Source organism: Macaca thibetana, chromosome 9 (assembly GCF_024542745.1).
Source record: "Macaca thibetana thibetana isolate TM-01 chromosome 9, ASM2454274v1, whole genome shotgun sequence".
Classification (NCBI taxonomy): domain Eukaryota; kingdom Metazoa; phylum Chordata; class Mammalia; order Primates; family Cercopithecidae; genus Macaca; species Macaca thibetana.
Window position 1 is genome coordinate 110,802,415 of NC_065586.1, and position 17,521 is coordinate 110,819,935.

Here is a 17,521-nt window from a genome sequence, read left to right on the forward strand (position 1 = left end):
GCATTTTAATTAATATGCATAGTATCCTTATTAAAATTCAGATGCTATATTTGAGGAAAGTCCAGAGCGTCAAAGAATCTTGTGTAAACCTGAGGTGACGTTATCCTTTAGAAAGAACAGGGGAGGGAAGCGTTGGAGCAGAGTTCTTGGCTGACCACCCACGTGGGGCCATTGTCAACTTCAAATTTTACTATTCTAATGTTTGTCAACTTTCGTCTTTCCAGTAAACATCTAAGGCAGGTCAGTGAGGAATAGGAAACCACATTACTGGGCTTTTAAATCAGCATGGTCTTTCAAAATCATGCTCATTTACAGGAGAAAACTGTGTGGCATAAAAAGCCACCATGAATTATTCATCAGTTACAGCATGTGCCAACCTCGGATTCCTTTGTACCTCTTAACAAGTGTGTACATGTGAAGTGTAGCAGACCCGGCTCCCCAGTCCTACCAGTCCTGGGTACAAAGGCAAACCTAAGCTCACCGGAGGTCCTGCGAAACAGAGAAGAGTGGCGAGATCGGAAGTGAAGGAGGGAGGCGGCCCAGCTGATCTGCCTTATCTGGAGTTACCCACGAGTCTACTCTCCAGGAACCAAAATAAGTTACACTCTCTTATCTTAAGGGGTCCAGTATCAAAGGAATCAGCAACCGATCGCCACAGTCCCTAGGTTTCAATGGAGCAGCCTGCGAGACTGTGTGGGGCCACCCTCTGCAGCTCTATTGGACGTGTTGGCTGTCCGTCCCTGGGGATGCTGAGCAGGACCAGCCAGGGAACTCCTGAAGCCAGCCTCACCAGGGAACAAACTCTCCCATCAAACACAACTGTAGGGAAAGCATCCTAGAGATGGCATCCAAACTCAAACAAAATGCCCAGAAATAGGATCACAGGTGTTTGCCCACAGTCACTGAAGATGCCTTTTTATGTGCTCAAAGGACCAACCTACTGTTGGTTGAGTTGAGCTGGGCTCCTGCTACAAAACAGACACGTCGATTTTAACATCCTATTCCATTAAGAATATCTGTAAATACACTGACAAATAAGATGTGCATTTTATACAGATATACACTATCACAGAAATAGATTGACATTTATGATAATAAGTGTAAAACAATTTTATCAAATGGAAAAGCCCTGCATCTTTTCTCATCTTTAAAGACACGGTCGACCCCAGACGGAATATATGCTGAGTTTACGAAACGGACGGTCTAACCTTTGTAGTCTCCAATGGTGTGATGAGGGTCCATGAGCTCAGTCATTTCCAAGGTCATTAACGTGCACAAAGCTCCAGGGTTTCAGCTTTTCTTCACTAGGCATCTGGCACACAGAAAGGCTGCAACACTCCTCAAAGGAGAGGCTGGGGCCCTGGCTCTCCTCCCAGGAGTCTGTAGGCTGAACTGGACCCGAGGGAGGGGTGTGCCACCGGTGGGTGTGCCACAGCCAGCGCAGGAAGAATGGGGAGTTTCCTGAGTGAGTCTAGCTCCTTCCTCGTGTACAGAGTCTACATCCCCTTCTTCTCTCGACCCTGCCTCTACCACTTCTAAAGAGACCCCTTGCAAAAGCACATCAGCTCACTGACGCCACACCCGCTGAAAACACTCGTTTCTGGGAAGCCACTATTAGAACATGCCAAGAATGTTCCTAGGATTTTCCTGCACTCTGCACAATCCAGAATCCAGACTTTGGTCGCTATTATTTCACAATCATTGAAATGCATGAAACAAAGAAAGAAAAGGATCGATTTTTCCCAAGCCTTCTGCCTCCTCTTTTTCCTTAATGAATTACTATCTCAACCAGATGGGCTTTTAATTAGTTTCTTCAATACTAGAATTTTTAAAAAATACTATTACTTGGAGAGGCTTCTTTTACGAACAGCCTGATTATTCATTATGGTTTTGGAAACAGTTCCCTGACAAACTCCTGGTATGAGACGAGCCGTGGACTTTGAGCCTTTTTCTATTAGGTATACACACTGTCTGAAAACAATGACCTCATCCGGAAAGACTCAGGAAAGAGGCATATTTTTCCTTTCGTCAGTAATGCCCTGATGTTGGGCTGGATTATCCACCACCCACAATCCAACTTTTCTCCCAGTTATTTGTGAACACCAGGAATTTTGCATATCGTAAAAGTCACAAAGACAGTTTAAATGGAAAAAGACCCTTAGGACAAATATCCTTGGCATCAGATACACATATTGGCTAAGAAATAGGAGGAAACTGGCATAATTGCTTTCAGTGTGAGGGTAAAACATTTAATTCCTCCAATAAAGATGTAACCAAGAACACCCATTGTGAGATATTAATTTAATGTAAGGCCTATAATCAATCCACTGAAAAAGAAGACTATTTGAAACACACTGGCCAAATACAAAGTTTGATTAATTGAAGAGTCCCGGCTTACTGTCTTCCCCAGCTAAGTGGCTTTTTTGTTTTGTTTTGAAATGACTCGAGTAGACAGCCATCCTCATGTGTCACCCTATGTGCCCTTTCCCTGGTCCAGGCTACTGCCTGGAACTTGGTGCCTCTGATAACGTCCTCCTGACTTGGCTGTAGCACCAGGCGCCAGACAACGAATCACAACTGGATTGCTCGTTGATAAAATGCTTGCCATTTGCAGAACTGTCATGTGTCAGCTGCTGCCAAAGGCCAGTCGTATCAACTGAAATCTTCTGATTGCGTCTAATGCCTTGCATTCTCATGATAGTGATTCCATATTTTAGCCTAACGTGTTTTTTGTTAGTGTCTTGGGATTTTTACCATAAGGATGGAAGTCTTTTATCCTTGCATTTTTTTTTATTCTTGTTAGCCTTCATTTAAAATGTAATGGAGGCTAGTTTTTCCTACTCCTTTAAATCTCGACGTATTATTCCTACTTGATATTAAATGAGAGAAGAAACCAAGGGCAGAGCAACAGCTATTTTCAGGGGCTAAAATAGGGTTCTAGTTTAAAAATAACCTGCATTGCATTGGTTCCTTGCCTTTTACAAGGCAGGACAGGGGCAAAGTGGAGGAGTAGGCAATCCAATATTGAAACTTTGATTTTTTTGAACGTTAAGCAATAAAGTGATTATTTCCTAATCATAGTCCTCCAAATTTGACTTGTGTTAGTTGAACCACAGATAATTTGGTTGATGATTTATTATAGTCAAGAAACTGGCCAGGTGTGGTGACTCATGCCTGTAATCCCAGCACTTTGGGAGGCTGAGATGGGAGGACAGCTTGAGCTCTGGAATTTCAGAACAGCCTGGGAAGTATTGCAGGACCTTGTCTTTACTAAAAATTAAAAAAAAAATAGGCAAGCATGGTGGCCTACACCTATAGTCCTATAGACTCCTATATACTCAGGAGGCTGAGGCAGGAGGATTGCTTGAGCCCAGAAGATTGGAGCTGCAGTGAGCCATGACCACGCCACTGCACTCGATCCTGGATGATGGAGTGAGACGCTGTCTCAAAAAAAAAAAAACCAAAAACAAAAGAGGTAAAGCCAACTGCTTAGAAACTTGTTTAAAATGCACAATTTTCTTTATCTATTCCTTCCTCTTTTCCTTTCTTCCTTCCTTCCTTCTCTCTTCCTTTCTTGCTTGCTTGCTTGCTTTCATAAGTTCTCACTCTGTCACCTAGGTTGGATTGCATTGGCACAATCACAGCTCACTGCAGCTTTGACCTCCTGGGTTCAACTGATTCTCCTGCTTCAGCCTCCCGAGTAGCTGGGACTACAGGCACGTGCCACCACGCCCGGCTAATTTTTTTTTTTTTTTTAAATAGAGACAGGGTCTCCCTATATTGCCCAGGCTGGTTTCAAACTCCTGGACTCATATAATCCTCTCACCTCTGCCTCCCAAAGTGCTGCGATTTACAGGCATGAGCCACAGTGCCCGGCCTCACACAACCATTTTCTAATTAAATAGCAATGGAGCTTATATCATGTCATTTTGAAATCAGAGACATGGTTGTGTATTCCTTACCTTATCTGATTCCGTCATCTTAGAAACACAGAGCAGAAATCTTTCCCAACCACACTTCTAGAAGCCTTCACAGGAAAGTGACTGTCACTTAGCAAAACAAATACAAATGCTTAAAATTGTATCTTCACCTGTATTTGAGAAATGCTTAATTAAATATTGTTAAACAGTTTTCTTAACCATGGACTTACTAGGTATTAATATGCAGGTGTGCCTGTAACTAAGAGATAAATAAGATAAGAAGCATTTCCTGAATTTATTCAACCAGAGAACCCTCAACCCAGTACAACTCTGAACTTCCCATGAAATAGAGCTTGGAAAACATTTCTCTGAGGAAGGAGAGGGCTAGAAAGGGTTTTAGAGATAATTTCCACCACAGTTTCAAAGATAAGAAGTCTTAAAGCCAGAATAATTTAGGGACTTGCCCAAGGCCCAGCATAGGATGTATAAGGAGGACAATTCTCTTCTGTCTTGCGACATTTTGAATGGCTACAATAGGCCAGCATGCTTGGCTCTGTTTGCAATTAAGGTATGACTGATAGTGATGCTATCATACCCTGGTAACACAGATGCTGCTGTGTTCTTAGGCAAACAGCATACCTTACAACAGATTATGTTAAAAGACCTGGCCTAGGCCTGCTTTGCAATTACAGAATAGGAGACAAACCTTACCACAGTGTAATTTATGACAGGGCTGAGAGTGAAAAACAGCAGGTATCAGTAACAAAACATTCACAGGGCCTTGACCTCATCTTTTAAACTAAGCAGAAGAGACAGAAACTTGAAGCAAATTGAATTCCACATGAAAAATGATTCCACTGGGAAAGATAAAAACTAAATTTCTTAAAAGGTCAGATTCAATAAGGAAGAAGAAACTTCTAGACTTTATCTAGAAAGGCACAGGAAAAAAGTAATGATTTGGCATTTTCCCTGAGCTTGTCCTCCAATTACATTCAATTATAAGCCCAAATCATTGGTCCCAACCCCAGCTCAGCTATACGACTTTGTTGGAGATCAGTTTCCAGAACTATTAGGTTCTGCACACCTACTAAAAGGAGTGTGCAGTTCACCACACATTTAAACAGAAAGCTTAACCTAGAAATGGTCTTTATAGCACACAACTACGTCCTCCGTGCTACTATTCCAATTTCTGCTGGAAATTGGTGGATCCCGTGAAATTATTTTTGTGACTGGAAATGAAAATTCCTGAGCTTTTCTGTTATCAACCCCTATTACATATAGTCACTAAGTGCATTCCACTCCTCATTATTCTTTTTATATGAAAAAACTCATGTAATCAAGAAACTTCTAGACTTTATCTAGAAAGGCACAGGAAAAAAGTAATGATTTGTCATTTTCCCTGAACTTGTACTCCAATGATATTCAACCATAAGCCCAAATCATTGGTCCTATAAACTTCATAAACTGCAATGCTTCGTAAACTGCAAAGAAACGGCCTCATTATTGTTCATAGCTCACATTGACTGAGGGCTCACTCTCCGCAGGCACTGAACAAAGATTCCCCTCATCGATTTCTTACAACCCTCTAGGGCAGGGACCATCATCACCTCCATTTTAAAGATGAAGCAGTTAAAGAAAAGGTGAGAAGTTAAAGAAATTGCCCTAAGTCACTCCGCTAACAAGGAGTATAGTTGGGGTTTGGACATAAGCAGCTAGAATCAGAGACCGTGCCCAGGATGTTAAAACTCTTTTCAAGAATACTAAAACAGCGCAGGATGAAGCAGTAATCAGAGAAGGTGCCGAAGCCATTTTCATGCCGGAAGTAATGGTAGGGTGACACAAAAGACAAGTTCAGCAATCCAAACATTTAGCGTATACTCAAAGGCTGTTTACGCCTTTTGCAAAACGTCTGAATACTCAAAGACTGTATGTGTGTAGGGAGGGGTGCTTGTTACTGACGTTAGACGAATCATTTTTCTGAGTCACATTCTACTTTCAAGAGATTTTCCTGAATTAATCTCTTTCACAAAGATGGCCGATGGGTAGTCCCTGTCTCTACAGAGGCTGCAGGGAGGGAGGCCATCGTAGCCGGCTGCTTCTCTTACCTCATGGCTACTGTACAGGGCAGTTCACCAAGTTCAGGCAGGAGCTGCCATCCAGCATGGACCAGACCAGGAAGAGGCAGAAGACCCAGCTTCTTGTCCTGGTCCTATCATCAGCTCACCAATGACCCTAGGCAACTCACCTGTCTTCCAAATCTGTAAAATGGGCCAATAATAGCCATCCTATCTACCTTAGAATAAATGAGTTTGACAGAGTTCACCCACAGTTTTTGTTTTTGTTTTTGACAGAATCTCACTCTGTTGCCCAGGCTGGAGTGCAGTGGCTCGATCTTGGCTCACTGCAACCTCTGCCTTGAGGGTTCAAGCAATTCTCATGCCTCAGCTTCCCGAGTAGCTGGGATTACAGGAGTGCACCACCACTCCCAGCTAATTTTTGTATTTTCAGTACAGACGGGGTTTCACCATGTTGGCCAGGCTGGCATTGAACTCCTGGTCTCAAGTGATCCACCCATCTTGGCCTCCCAAAGTGCTGGGATTATAAGTGTGAGCCACTGTGCCTGGCCGTACCTTTTCTGTTACCTCTTTTTCTTTTCCTTTCCTTGCCTCCTTCCTTCCAAATTCTTTTTCTTTTTGATTTTTTTTTCTCTTTATGATCAGTATCTTTCAAAAAAGATTTGAGATGAAATCTCTAGCACACAGAAAACTGAACTCTCTACATTCAATGATCAGCTGGACAGGGAAGAGTAGTGAGTACATGGGAATCCACTTCCTGACTTGATGCTTATCCCAGTCACTGCTTGATGCTGCCCCTTAGCATCTGCCACCAGAACCCCAAAATGGGGCTAATTTTTTATAGTTGTTATGTAGTTTTAATTTCATAATCATAAACTTAACTCAACTATTCAATCCAGCCTGGCATAGGGAACAAGGAAAACATGGAACCCAAAGGGAACTGCAGCAAGAGCACAAAGATTCTAGGACACTGCGAGCAAATGGGGTGGAGGGTGCTCTCCTGAGCTACAAAATGAATGGTCTGGTGGTTACGATAAAACACAAGTCAAACTATTCAAGTTATCCACAGTCAGCAATGGTGATGTTCTTGCTGGTCTTGCCATTTCTGGACCCAAAGCGCCCCGTGGCCTCCACAATATTCATGCCTTCTTTCATCTTGCCAAAGACCACATGCTTGCCATCCAACCACTCACTCTTGGCAGTGCAGATGAAAAACTGGGAACCGTTTGTGTTAGGTCCAGCATTTGCCATAGACAAGATGCCAGGACCCGTATGCTTTAGGATAAAGTTCTTATCATCAAATTTCTCCCCATAGATGGACTTGCCACCAGTGCCTTTATGGCATATGAAATCACCACCCTGACACATAAACCCTGGAATAATTCTGTGAAAGCAGGAACCCTTACAACCAAATCCTTTCTCTCCAGTGCCCAGAGCATGAAAGTTTTCTGCTGTCTTTGGAAACTTGTCTGCAAACAGCTCAAAGGAGATGCAGCCCAAGGGCTCATCATCGAGGGCGATGTCGAAGAACACCGTGGGATTGACCATGGCTGATAGTACAGGGCCCCTGGTGGCGGCAGCATCTGCAAAAGCCTTTTTTTTTTTTTTTTTAGATGGAGTCTTGCTCTGTCGCCCAAGCTGGAGTGCAGTGGTGCAGTCTCAGCTCCCTGCAACCTCTGCCTCCCAGGTTCATGCGATTCTCCCACTTCAGCCTCCCAAGGAGCTGAGACTACAGGCATGCACCACCACACTCAGCCAATTTTTGTATTTTTAATAGAGACAGGGTTTCACTATGTTGGCCAGGCTGGTCTCGAACTCCTGACCTCAAGTGATCCTCCTGCCTTGGCCTCCCAAAGTGCTGCCATTACAGGTGCGAGCCACCTCGCCTGGCCCTGGCTAATATTTTTCAAATAGTTTTTCTGACTATAGTAAACATTTCTGACATGCATCTTTCAATTGTTCCTTCTAACAACCTTAGGAGATAAGGATAATTACGAATCCCTCTTTAAAAGGTGAGAAAACTAAGCCTAAAGAGAGTAATTTTTTCAGAGTCACATCTTGTATGCAGAAGAGCAGAGATTTGAACTCAGGTCTGTATGTCTTGATCTCTGTGCTATTACAAGACGTGATCAATGGCTCCACCTCAACATTCTCACAGCTTTTTCTTGTAGCTCTGCTGAAAGAATGCACGTGGATGCCAATTAATTAATATCAATGCTGTTATTTGCATGATTTTTTTCATATAAACGAATAATTAGAAGCGGAATGCACTCAGTGGTATCCATAAAACAGTTTCTACATTTGCACACCCAGCTAAGAAGTTTACAGGGATGGATTTTCTATGTCTCTCTCTTCTCCTTTTTACCCATTTCATTCTGCCTCTCACTCCCTCCCAGTCTGCTACGTTACAGGGGATTAAAATGCATGCTGTATTCGCTGCAAAGACAACAGACATTTCTCTTTGGTGACTCATTTGATGCAAATAAGTTGTAGGAATCAGGGGATTCCACTCTTGGTGTCTTTGAAAAAGTTGTAATGATAAGGTCTAAAAGGAAACAAATAAAAATGAAGAGATTCTACCGTTCTTTCATTGTAAACAGATGGAGCATTAGGTTAAATCATAACGACTTACTATAGTGTGGATTTTTTATAACTTCCATATTCATTACCACTTTCATTTGGCACATGAGTGATATATGACCACAGCAATTGCAAAACACTCCACACATAGCTTCACCCCCAGAGAATGAAAGAGGATATTTATTGACTGTGCTATATACAGAAGGCTACATTTAATACAGATTTTTGTTGTTAGAGGGTAAGAAAACAAACACCTAGAAGACACATACCTGCCCAAGATACGTTACTACATCATTCTCTCTCTCCTGCACTGTTCATTCAGTGTGTGTTACTACTAAGCTGTTCCACTACCTTCTCCGTGGAAGCTTCATTCAAAGTCAGTGGGAAGAGAAAATATGCCATATTCTACTGAGAATAAGAATGCTACTCCGGATCACTGACTTCAATTCAGCTCTCCGGTTTAATTTGAGAGACTTCAAATTTATTTAACATTCTGTATTACTCCCTCTAGTTAACAATTCTGCTGACAGTAAAACATTCATACCTAGTCTCCAATGAAAGTAAGCATTTTATTGATGATCTCAAGTGAACTAATTATTCCAAAGATTTTCAAAGATTTTTGAAGACTTTCAAAAAGACCTTCAAAGATTCCAAAGATTTCTGAAACTTTTCATATCTTGTCTCTTCTTTTGTCTCTTTCAACTTTTGTCTCTTCCAAGAAGATTATTGCTTCAGGAAAGGAAGATGGGCTAGTCTGCTCAATACTCATCACTATGTTATAGAGCTTGTCAAAAACGAACAAAACCTTTCTACTCTGTTCCTTGCAATGATCTTCCATATTTCCCCAAAACAAGAAACTTCCAGTCACAAAAGTCTAAATTCAAAAGGATAAAATATTTTTAATAATAGAGTAAAAAAACGGGTTGGGTGCAGTGGCTCACACCTGTAATCCCAGCACTTTGGAAGGCCAAGGCGGGCAGATCACAAGGTCAGGAGTTTGAGACCAGCCTGGCCAATATGGTGAAATCTTGTCTCTACTAAAAATACAAAAATTAGCCGGGCGTGGTGACGGGTGCCTGTAGTCCCAGCTACTTATTTATTTTGAAAGGTTTAAATGCATTTTTTTTTTTTTTTTGAGGTGGAGTCTCACTCTGTTGCTCAGGCTGGAGTGCAGCGGCACCATCTCGGCTCACTGCAATCTCTGCCTGCCGGGTTCAAGCAATTCTCCTGCCTCAGCTTCCCTTTCAAAATAAATAAGTTAACACCAAGGACACCTTGCTGAATCATTTCAGGGTTTATAATAACCAGCCACTGGAGTTAAAAACAAAACTGCCTTTAGCAAATACTCCTCCCAAACAGTGGCCTTCTGAAACCCCATGTTTTATTCCTTTGAGCGCACAGGCACAGTGTGGAAGCTAAAGGGAGGCTACCCATCATCTGAGCCAGCTGTTCTCTAGCTGACAGAAGGAGGAGGCTGTACTGGGATTGGTGAGGGATGCAGCGGGGGGAAGGCGGAGAGTTGGTTCTGGGTCCAACTTCCACCAAAGAAAATTCAGCTCTTACGTTCTATTTTCTGGGATTCCAGGTGAGCCCTCATCTAAATAAAGGATACCATAGCTAAAAATAAACACACACGTTGAAAAATCCCCATCCTACCCAATCCTTTCATTTTAGAAAGGAAGAAAATGAAGGCCTGTGAGTGTAAGTGACTAGAGCAAGTGAGAGAATGAGTAGCCAAGGCGGGGTGGACCAGCCACAGGCTCTGTGCAACGTGTACCCATGCATGCACTCTCCCCAGATCGCTAAGTACACAGTCCCTACAGGACGCGTCCCTGTCATCCATCACAGGGTTCAGGTCTATCCTCTGCAGCTCTTCCTCGCACAGCCCACAGCTACATAAGCTCAGGATTGCAGGTGGGGTGTTGCTGTTGCTGATATAATTTTAAGCATTTTTTCTTTCTTTCTTTTTATTTCTTTTCTTTTCTTTCTTTCTTTTTTTTTTCAGAGACAGGGTCTAGATCTGTCACTTGGGCTGGAGTACAGTGGCATGATCCTAGCTCACTGTAACCTGGAACTCCCAGGCTCAAGTGATCCTCCCACCTCAGCCTCCCAAACAGCTAGGACACAGGCACATGCCACCATGCCTGGCTGATTTTTTTTTTTTATTTTTTATTTTGTAGAGATGGGGTTCTTGCTGTTGCTCAGGCTGGTCTCGAACTCCTGGCCTCAAGCCATCCTCCCGCCTCACCCTCCCAAAGTGCTGGGATTACAGGCATGAGCCACCATGCCCAGTCTATTTTAATCATTTTTAAAGTACTAGACACAGAGGCAATGGGCAGAATAGCAGCACAAGCCCTGCCTATGTAAGATGACAAAAATATTCTGAAGTTTTCAGAAGTCAGTACTTCAGAAGTAAATCAATAGAAAATAATATTTGGTTGATAAAAATTGAATTTATACTCAAATTATGAAAGAAGCAGGTGAAAAGGATGTGAACACATCCTACAGGATCTGTCTGCTGGCTGTGACCTTCACTCTTACAGCCTTCACTCATAAGGTAGCAAACTACAGCTGAGCTGTGTGGGTTCTGGCCCTGGTGCCACTCTGAGAAAACATCCCGGACTTCCTAGACTCTGCAGTTGCCTGCAGTTGCATTCTGGATGAATGCCACAGTTGCCGGCTCCTGGAAGGGGGGCTCTACGTTTTCTAAAATGTGACAAAAACCTAAAGGGGTGTAACAAAAACGGATAAAGGGGGTGCACTATGCCAGCTATCCCTGGGGATTCTCATTTACAAAAGGGCTCCTTTAAATAAACTCTTAAAATATTTCTGGTTTACCACTCACTAGTTGGGTGATTGGGCAAGTTATTTTATCTATATGTGCCTCTGTATTCTCACCTATAAGATGGGGATAATTATGATACCTACCTCATGGGATGATGTGAAAATTTAAGGAAACAGTTCCTGATTCCTGACAAATATTAGTCATTGTTGTTATTATTCTTTAAATAAGAAAAAAAAAAAAAAAAAAAAAGGACAAGTACTAAATAGAGCGGCCAGGGGCAGGAAAGTAGCAAGAAGTGGGGAATTTGACATGAAAAGTCAAAATGAAATGTTTCTGAAGCTTAATGTAAGTTGATAGACAATAATAATTGGTTGACAAAAAGTGAAAGTTACAGATAGGGATCACAGCTAGCTCTACCATCCACTCTGCCACCTCACTGCTCAAAATCCGGAACTTGAGCTGCAGTAGCGCCCTCACCTGGGAACTTCTTAGAAATGCAGAATGTCAGCACGCAACCCAGACCCCCACATACTGAATCAGAGTCCGCATTTCAACAAGATTTCCGGGGAATTTATGTGCATGTTACAGTTAGAGGAAGCCTGTTTGATGGTATGTACTGAGAGTTTAGCATTTGTAGGTCAAAGGAACAAGACCTCATTCTCTAGTTACATCTCTGTACATTATCCTAAATCTTACACTCCTTTCCATTAGCCTTATGCTAAATGGTCAACTAACCTATCTGTTAAGCAGATGCCCCTTTAAGGGACAGCATAATACTTAAGTACCTAAAGCAACTAACTCACCTCTTGTTAGTAATTTCAATGATTTTAAAATATCATCATCATCAAGCACTAACATTTATAGAGCCCTTAAAACATGCAGGAATCAATGTAAGGTGCTCTCCATACGTTCTCATTTAATACTCACACCCCCCATTGGAGTAATCATTACTATCACCATTTTATAGAGGAGAGAACTGAGGTTCAGAAAGGCTACATCATTTTCTCAAGACCAAATTAAATGGGCGAAGAAAGGCCTTTTTGAAATCCATTCTCTCTCTACAAATTCAAACCCCATTCCCACAACATCAAAATAATGATCTGTGTACTGAGGAGATGCAATAATTATCCCCCTTTTTAGAAAGGAAAACTGAGACACAGAGAGTCAATGAATTATACAAAGTCACTTAGGTTAGAACTGGGTCCATTACAATTCAACAACTTTCTCAAATTAAAGAATCCTGCTGCTAGAAATGGCAATGATAATGCAATGGCATTGGAGATAAATGCAATGGCATTTTATTTCTGTTGGAAATAAGACACATCCAACAGAAAGAAGGATTTCCATTTATGAAGTTTTGTACAACCAAACCAAGGCACCTCAGATTTTGATCTCTGATCATAAGAGATTATTAGGATGTCAGTTTCTTTGGGAAACCAAAGTTTCCAGATTCTATTGCCATCACACCATCACTGTGGCAACTGATGCTTATCAACACATCTCAGCTAGCATCCTACATGACCTTACTCCTGCATGCCTGTGAAATTCTCCTAACTACAGCCTCCCTGATTTCTTACACTAGGTCTTCACCTAACTTTGATATCGAAATAGTTTGGAACTTGGCAAGATGAGTCAAAAATCTTTCCTTGATAGCCCCAGTATCTAGAGACACAGGTTTTAGGATTCAGTGATGAGAGCTCCTTGCCCAGGCTCCGCCCAGGGAATGTCTCCCTCCCCCATCCCTGGAGAGGGCAGCGGGGAACAAAGCAGGATTTGTTGGCTAAAAACGCTATACTAGTTGCTAAGATGACAACAACAAAATACCACAGGCTCTAGAAGTCCAAGACCAAAATGCTGGCCGGTTTTGTTCTTCTAAGCCCCCTCTTCTTGCTTGCAGATGATAGCTCTTTTGCTGTGTCCTCACATGGATGAGCTTCATTGCACAGATGTGTCTGGTCTCTCTGTCTCTGTGTCCAGATTTCCTCTTCTTATAAGGACAACATTTGATATGGTTTGGCTGTGTCCCCACCCAAATCTCATCTTGAATTGTAGCTCCCATAATTCCCAAGTGTTGTGGGAGGGACAGAGTGGGAAATAATCAAATCATGGGGGCAATTTCCCCCGTACTGTTCTCATGGTAGCGAGTAAGTCTCATGGGATCTGATGGTTTTATAAGGGGTTTCTCCTTCTGCTTGGCTCTCATTCTCTCTTGCCTGCCACCATGTAAGATGTGCCTTTCCCCTTCTGCCATGATTGTGAGGCCTCCCCAGTCACGTGGAACTGTGAGTCCAGTAAACCTCTTTTCCTTTATAAATTACCCAGTCTCAGGTATGTCTTTATCAGCAGTGTGAAAATGAACTAATATACCATTCATACTGGATTAAGCTATTTTAACTGCATTACCTCTTTATAGATCCTGTCTCCAAATACAGTCACATCCTGAGATACTGGGAGTTAGGGCTGCAACATAGGAATTTGGGGGAGACATAATTCTACTCATAACAGATGCTGAATGGATCACTAAGTCCTAGGGCTATGCTGAGGCCTTCTGGTCCAGTCTGAGTTCAGTAAGAACTAGAATTCACAGTAATCTGAATCTCTCAGCCTCATGACTCAGGTCACTCTGGGGGAGGAAGGAAGAGAACAAAATTCCAGGTCAGACACAAAACACGCCCCTTCCCTTCTCATTTCTGCTCCATGGAATCAGAGAAAAACAATTCTCAGTCTCACTGTCCCACCTTCCTCCCCACACCCCATTCATCACAGCTTAAGTAAGGCCACTCTGGTTTTCTGAGAATTTAAGTGTACTTATAAAACAGCCTGAGTCAGAGACACAACCAGTTACTAAAAAGTACAAACTAAAGAACTCCCATCTGGCAGCCTGCAAGGCTTCTCCTGCCCTGGGGCAAGTGGTGATCAGCCCTCAGGAGCTGGCATGCGGCTTCCCGAGCAGCTGATCTGCCCAGCAGTAGGGGCCGGGGACCAGAGCCAGCCTCCGGGCCAGCCCACTCAGCCTGGGGCAGTGGCACCGTAAATGCCAACGAGTAGGAGGGAGGAAAACTGGCACAGCACGAACCTGTCAGGAGGTGCTCACTTCACACAGGGTGTGTGCCAATGACTTCTAAAAACAAATTAGGTATTTGGGGTTTATAGGTATCCAAACCATGACACAATAGAAACAAAGCAAGAGTGATATTTGCTATGAAAAAGAAAACCTATGCCCATCAATAAATCCATTAACTTAGATAGCCCTAATTTTCAATTTTAGTAATCCAGCTATTCCTCATATCATCAAGTTTTAAACTTGGTTCTCAAAACCTTCTCATATTAATATAAAATTATATCACCTTCCTTAGGGTTTAAAAGATCATTTTGCCATTTCATTTGGTATATGATAAATAAGTGCTTTAAAGTAATGATTTTAAATCAATATATTATTGAATATACTGAAGATTACATTTTAGAGATCTCTTGTGGTTGCAAACTAATACAACTATAGAGGAAAATTACACCAGCAAAAAGACAGAAGGAAACATTAATCCCCCACATAGAAATATCTGTATTAATCTCCCTATTTATTAATTAACATATATGAAAAAACAAGAATCACTAAGACATTTAAGGAAAACAAAAGCACAAAATTGGACGAAGATAAATACATAAGCACATGATTCTAGAGAAAATAGATAATTTAAGCAACAGAAGAAAAGATCTAAATAAAAATTCAAATTGATATCCTCTAAGGCATTTGAGAACAAACTGTATCCACGAAGTTAAACTGGGAAAAAATTAAAAGAGCAATCAGAGGAAAAGAGAGCTTACAGAAATAAAAAAATTATAATTATGAAAATAAAAAGAAATGCAACAGACAGGCCAGAAAACAAAATGTGAAGAAACTCTCCCATAAAGTAGAGCAAAATAAAGGAGATTGAAAATGTATAAAAAGAATTAGAGATATAGAAGAGGTCCAATATCTATTGACTAGGAGTTCCAAAAAGACAGAACAAAGAAAGCAAAGGAGAGAAACTAAAAAAAGACCTAAATTCTCCAGTCCTGAAGGAAGACACAAGTTTCAAAATGAAGGAGCAAACCAACTGCTGGACAGGATGAAGAAAAATGACAAAATAGCTAGACATATCCTGGTGGACTTTCAGAACTCTGAACATACAGAGAAAACTCTACAAGCTATCAGAGACCAGTTCAGGTTACCAAAAAGGGAAAAGGACTCAGGCTACCATGAGGCTCGGCAGCCACTGTGATGTCCGAAGAAAACAATTCAGCATGTGGAGAAAATAAGAACTTTTCAGACAGGGAAGGATTCCACTTACCTCTTATGCACCCTTACTGAAAAAAATTACTTGAAGACTGACTCACACAGGAGAAAAAACTAATTCCCAAACAGAAAACTATAGATTCCAAGAAAATGTGGAATTCATTTAGAAATAAAATGGGATTAGGGGGAATCCCACAGTGACAGCTATATAACAGATCTAGAAGCCAGTGAGACCAAATTAGAAGATATAGTCTCCAAGAAAACATCTTCAAGAAAGTAGGTTTCATTCAACAAGTTATGATTCAGAGGTTGGACAATCTTAGTAATGCTGTTAATAAATTCATTTTGCTTAGCAAAAAAAAAAAAAAGAACTGGAATTAAAAGCTTTATGTAAATTAAAAATCTGTATGAAAAACCATAATCTAAATATGAAGCAAACTAAAGAGTCATAAAATTTTGAGGAAATAAAAGGAGGTTGTTGTAAAAGGGCCATTGGATGATGCTTTAATAATGCTTGAATATGTACTTCAGGCAAGACAGATTTAGTGCTCAGAATAATTCCTTCTCTATGGGTCCAGTCACAAGACTTGCTTCGGCAGTGAAGAATATTTGCATAATTTTAATGTTACAGATAATTTATATTGGTTTTCAGCTCTAAAAATCAACTTATAATAAACAAGAAAGCATAAAAGTTAGATTTAAAATATATAAACCTAGACAATGTAAAAGTAAGATAGAGCTGACAGCAGTCAGAAGACAGAAAGTGTGGGTAGGAGAAGAGAAGTGAGGTGGAAGGGTGATAATGTCCTCATTCTACATAATGGGGGTAAGAAGGTATTATCTAGAGTCAAATAAAAAAATTGCAGTATATTATTTAGAGTTATAAAATAGCTCTATATCAATGGTAGATTTAAAACTAATAAAACTCTAGAAGTAAACATTAAAACCAATTGAGAGACATTGTTGAAATAAATATAAATCCAAACATATTCTTTAGAATTATAGTATTACCATCCAGAAGTAAAAAGTAAACTTTTATAAACAGTTATGTCTGCTATAAAAGGGCAGTCTAAGGGATCCTTGTGTTGATGAAACTGTCATGTATCTTGACTGAATTTGTGTCAAATGTTGCCCCAATCCATGAGAGAATTAAGCAAAAAAGTTATTTTAATGATTCTATCCTTTTTTTTTTTTCATGGGGTATTGCAAGATGTTGGGCTCAAGCCCAATCCCACCTCAGCCTCCCAAGTTGCTGGGATTATAGGCACAAGCCACCACATCCAACCTGTGACTCTACTCTTGATTCCACCAAAGAATTCTACCAAGCTAATACATTTCCAGATGCATCCTATGATTGCCAAAAGCAATTAAAAACACACACACACACACACACACACACACTCAAAGATGGAGAACTTACTCTACATGGCATAATTAAGATGGTATAGTACTGCCATAAGGAAAGACGAATTAATCAATGAAACAGAATAGGAATTCCAGAAACAGATCTACACTTATAAATGACTGATTGTTTTTTGCAAAGACCCCAATGCAATTCAATGAGGAAGGGAATATTCCTCATTCGAAGGCTGTAACAATTATATATCCCTGTGGAAAAAAAATTAACCTCGACCCCTACCTCACACCATACACAAAAATTACTTTAAGATGAATCATAGATGTAAACTTAACATCTAAATCTATAATATTGTCATAAAAATATAGAATACCTTTGATATCCTGGGAGTAGGCAAAAACTCCTTAGATAGGATAATAAAATCACAAAAATCTATAAAAATTGATATATTAAGCTTCACCAAAATTAAACACTCCATTCATCAAAAGACACTATTAAGAAAATAAACAGGCAAACCTCAGGCTGGCAGAA

The 17,521-nt window shown here is 40.9% G+C and overlaps 2 protein-coding genes across 20 annotated transcripts in view; both read right to left on the bottom strand.

The window, feature by feature from the left end:
- Positions 1-17,521, bottom strand: part of ABLIM1 (actin binding LIM protein 1) — a 342,305-nt gene that overhangs the window by 255,874 nt on the left and 68,910 nt on the right. For 18 of the 19 annotated variants that reach the window (XM_050804258.1, XM_050804255.1, XM_050804254.1 and 15 more), the window contains exon 1: positions 1,209-3,188. The exons of the other annotated variant lie outside the window; for it this stretch is intronic. In XM_050804258.1, the coding sequence (XP_050660215.1) occupies positions 1,209-1,266 (58 nt within the window). In that variant the 5' untranslated portion in view covers positions 1,267-3,188. Of the gene's footprint in view, positions 1-1,208; positions 3,189-17,521 lie in introns of those variants that run through there. 19 annotated transcript variants of the gene reach the window in all.
- On the bottom strand, positions 3,284-15,998 carry LOC126962781 (peptidyl-prolyl cis-trans isomerase A-like). The gene has a single exon (XM_050804266.1). It carries the CDS (start codon positions 7,541-7,543, stop codon positions 7,055-7,057), a length of 489 nt encoding a protein of 162 aa, XP_050660223.1. The 5' UTR covers positions 7,544-15,998; the 3' UTR covers positions 3,284-7,054.

What these genes read in the sequence shown, in the direction of transcription:
- LOC126962781 (XM_050804266.1), bottom strand. Translation starts at nt 7,543, where the DNA reads ATGGTCAATCCCACGGTGTTCTTCGACATCGCCCTCGATGATGAGCCC.